We start from the raw sequence: 4417 nt of genomic DNA, 5'->3' as shown, positions 1-4417 counted from the left end.
GATTTAGTTGGATGGGTCACAGGGAGTGAGGGGGAGATGAGGATTTTGTTGGATGGGTCACAGGGAGTGAGGGGGAAGACTGGGATTTGATTTCTGTGGATGGAGCATTGACACTGATGGTCATGTGAGGTGTTTGTGTGCTGGAATAGATGATGAACTCTGGGAGTGAGCACACATTGTCAGATCCTAGAAGGAACGGGACAGCATTTTCCCTGTGAACAAGCAATGATCAAAATCTGAAATAAAAAATCTGACCCTAAAGGGGGGAACATGTAAATAAGGTCAATTCTCAGAAAGGCCTTTGGTTTTTGCTGATGTCCTTACCTGGTTCGGCCTACACATAGCTCCAGACCCACAGTAATGTGGTTGATTCTGGGTAATTATTGCTGCCTGGCCAGCGACACCCTCATCAGTGAATAGATAGAGAAACATTTCACTCACCAGTCATTACATTTCTGTCGAATGGTCTGTCCCGGAGGGTACTTCTGACCATGATGGTAACAGGGACAATCCTCTGCTTTGACACACAGCCCTGTCTCCAGGTAATAACCCAATGGGCATTCACAGCCACTGGCACATTCCTCTCGACAGTAACCTTCACTGGGGCTGCCCACAGTCTCACAGGTAGCAGGACAAGTGGAGACACAGTCCGAGTAAATCATCCCATTGCTGCAAGTCTTCCCTGATACAAATAGAACATGGCATCATAATAGATCATGGAATCATAGACTCCCTACCGTGTGGAAACAACAAGTCCACACCGACCCTCAGAGCATCCCACCCAGACCCATCCCCCTATAACCCACCTAACCTACACATCCCTGAACACTACAGGCAACTTAGCATGGCCAATCCGCCTAACCTGCACATCTTTGGACTGTGGGAGGAAACTGGATGCACCCAGAGGAAACCCACACAGACATGGGGAGAATGTGCAAACTCCACACACACAGTCACCCGAGGGTGGAATCAAACTCAGGTCCCTGGCCCTGTGAGGCAGCAGTACTAACCATTGAGCTACCATGACACCGAATCTCACCCGATAATCTCTGACCTCACACAAACCAAACTCTCTACAAAAGTCCGCTCTCTAAAACAACACTGCCTACAGTGGGAGGGTACTCTATAGTGAGGTCACTACCCACACCCAGGAAACTGTTGTGAACACACCCACCGGTACTCTGTAAACTCACACTCACACACATTGCCCACAATTCCTCTGTTTGTGTCGACACACACTCTGTCATCTCGGTTCACACTGCATGGTCACACACACTCACTGTTCACACAGTCCTATCACAGCTCTTGTTGCAATCGCCAATCAGTGCCATCCTCTTGGCATTTACTGGCTCAAAATCCTGGAATTCCCTCCGTAATGGCATTGTGGGTCTACGTACAACACATGGACTGCAGCGGTTCAAGAAGGCAACTCACTCCCACTTTCTCAAGGGGCAATTAAGGACAGGCAATAAATGCTGAGCCCAGGCAGTGATGCTTATATCCCACAAGTGAATAAAAATGTTTACTGAGTGAGAGATATTCCTTACCACAGAAGTCAGGACTCCTCCACTTGATGAAGATGTGCTGTTCACCACATTCCCGGGAATAACTGGTGAAGGTCTCACAAACCATTCGGGATCGTTCCTCCTCACTCCCAGGGTGAACACAGAATGCAAATAAACAGGCATCAATGTAACTGTCTGGCTTGATCTGGAAAAAGGGTAACTCCTAGGTTAGACTCAGAGTGGCACCTGGATTCAAGTGGGTGTGACAGCTAAATTAGTCTGGGAGTGGGAACTGGGTTAAAGTGGGAGTCAGATCTGCACTATACTGAAAGGCTACATTACATCCTTTCTGCTGACTCTTTGTGTAATCCTCACTATTTGCCTTCTGACCTATTTCTGGGTCTTTCAAACCTGGCTACAGTACATTAATTTTCCTCATCCAAGTCATTAACATAGATTGTAAATATTTCTGTTCCCAGCACTGATCCCTGTGGCACTCCATGCCATCCTGAAAAAGCCTCCTTCATCCAAGCCCCTGTTTTCTATTGGTTAGCCAATCCTCTATTGAGGCTAATATACCACCCCCAACACTCTTATCTGATTAAGCAGCCCCATGGGTGGCATCTTATCAAACACTTTCTGAAAATCCAAATATATTATGTCCACTGCTTCCCTTTACTTTTCCTCATGTTACTTTCATAAAGAATTCTAGTCAATCTGTAAGGAATTACTTTCCTTTCCTGAAGCTGTGCTGACTCTGCTTCATCATTTTATATATTTGTGACTGCTCTGCTATTACATCCTTTATAATGGACTCTAAATAGTTCCAACAACACGTTAATATAACTGGCCTATGGTTACCTGTGTTTTTGTCTTCTCTTTCTCAATAAAGGTGTTAAATTGGCAGTTTTCCAATTCTCTGGGAATTTTCCTGAGTCTAATGATTCCTGGAAGATTATTTCCATTGTTTCCACTATCTCAGTGGCTACTTCCTTTAATGTCCTTGGATATATCCCAGTAGCTCCAGGGGACAATGCAATCTTTATTCCTGTTACTTTCTGTGGCATTTTTTTTTCTAGTGATAATATTGTGTTTATTCCTTCTCCTTTTAACTCATTTAGTAATTAGTTAGTAATTTTGGAATGTAATTAATGTGTTTGACTGCAAATACTGCTGCAAAGTATTTATTCATCCCCTCTGCCATTTCCTGGTTCCCCATTATTATACCAGCAGACTCATTCTCTAAGGGGCCCATATTCACTTTGGTGTCTCTCTTTATTTTTCTACATTTAAAGGAGCTCTTACTTAATTTTTTCTAAATCAGAAGCTTTCGGAGCACTGTTCCTTCGTCAGGTGAAGGAGTGCCTTTCCTGATGAAGGAGCAGCGCGCTGAAAGCTTGTGATTTCAAATAAATCTGTTGGACCGTAATCTGGTGTTGTGTGATTTCTGACTTTGTCAACCGTAGTCCTACACCAGCACCTCAATTTCTCAATTTTTCCACTACTCATCAATGTTTAGCATCAATGTTTACTTTGTCCCTTTTTATTATTTTCTTGGCTGTATTTTCCCAATCCTCTGGTTTACCACTAAGCTTTGCTTTAACTCCCCTGGTTAACCATGGTTGCCTTACTCCCTTCGTAGAATCCTTTTTCCTCACTGGGATATTTCTTCATTGGGGTCCATAAATTTTTTTTTTAATTGTCTGTCATTTTTCCTCAACAGTCTTTGTTGTTAAATTCCTTTCCCAATCCAGCCAGCTCTGCCCTCATTCCAATGTAATAAAACTTATTTAAGTTTAGCACAGTTGTTTCTGACCCATCTTCCTCCCTCTCAGTTAGAATGTTAAATTTGGCCATGTTACGGTCATTGTTTCCATGGGGATCCTTTATTCTCGCATCATTTATTAAACCTGCCTCAACACACATGACCAGATCCAAAACAGCCTGATCCTGGTTGGATCCACCATATAATGTTCTCGGAACCAGTCCCGAATGTATTCAACGAAAACTGCCTCATGGTTTGTCCTGCTAATTTGGTTTATCCCAATCTGCAAGATTAAAGTCGCACATATTTAATATGTTGCCCCTGTTACACGCTGTCATTTTGTCCTGGTTTTCTCTCTGTCCCACTGCATAGCTTCTGGTAGGGACCCTCCAGAGCTCTCCTGCCACTGTCACTCGGACAGAAGAAACAAGAGCAGAAAGAGGCCATTCAGCCTCTCAAGTCTGCTCCACCATTCTACAAGATTGTGACTGATCTGCCCCAGGCCTCTCCCCCTTCCATGCCAGCTCATCATAGCCCTCAAACCCCCAAATTTTCAAACAGCGATCAACTTCCTCTTTAAACATTTTCAGTGATCTAACCTTCACAACTCTCTGGGGTGGAGAATTCCAGACTTCCATTATCCTCTGGGAGAAGAAATTCCTTCACAACTCAGTTTTAAAATCAATGTTCCGTTATTCTGTAACCAAGTCCCCTAGTTTGAAATTTCCCATCTACAGTGTCAACCCCTCTCAGAATCTTAAATAAAAACCGAAAGAACTGCGGATGCAGTAAATCAGGAACAAAAACAGAAGTTGCTGGAAAAGCTCAGCAGGTCTGGCAGCATCTGTGAAGGAGAAAACAGAGTTAACGTTTCAGGTCCGGTGATCCTTCCTCAGAACTGATGGTGGCTGGGAAAGCGTTGGTTTATATGCAGAAAATATGGAGGGGTATGGGGTAGGGAGTCAATGATAGGATAAAGGATAGAGCCCAAAGAGAGAGAAGAGCAGTTGGACAGACAAAAGGTTGATAACGATCAGGCAGGGAGGGTGAATAGCTGTTAATGGGGACTGTTAGTAACTAACAATATGTGTAATGGCAGGCTATGTGATAACAAGGCCTGGTGTGTGGGGTGGAGGGCTGGGACATG

General features: G+C 44.0%; 1 protein-coding gene across 1 annotated transcript in view; it reads right to left on the bottom strand.

Annotated features, from left to right (window-relative positions):
* LOC109923120 (SCO-spondin-like) overlaps positions 1–4417 on the bottom strand; it is a 154888-nt gene that overhangs the window by 135958 nt on the left and 14513 nt on the right. The window contains exon 9 of the mRNA XM_048596202.1: positions 442–682. Within this exon, the coding sequence (XP_048452159.1) occupies positions 442–682 (241 nt within the window). The remainder of the gene's footprint in view (positions 1–441; positions 683–4417) is intronic.

This window comes from Rhincodon typus, chromosome 4 (genome assembly GCF_021869965.1).
Source record: "Rhincodon typus isolate 14 chromosome 4, sRhiTyp1.1, whole genome shotgun sequence".
Lineage (NCBI taxonomy): Eukaryota > Metazoa > Chordata > Chondrichthyes > Orectolobiformes > Rhincodontidae > Rhincodon > Rhincodon typus.
This window is presented reverse-complemented; position numbering and strand designations above follow the sequence as displayed.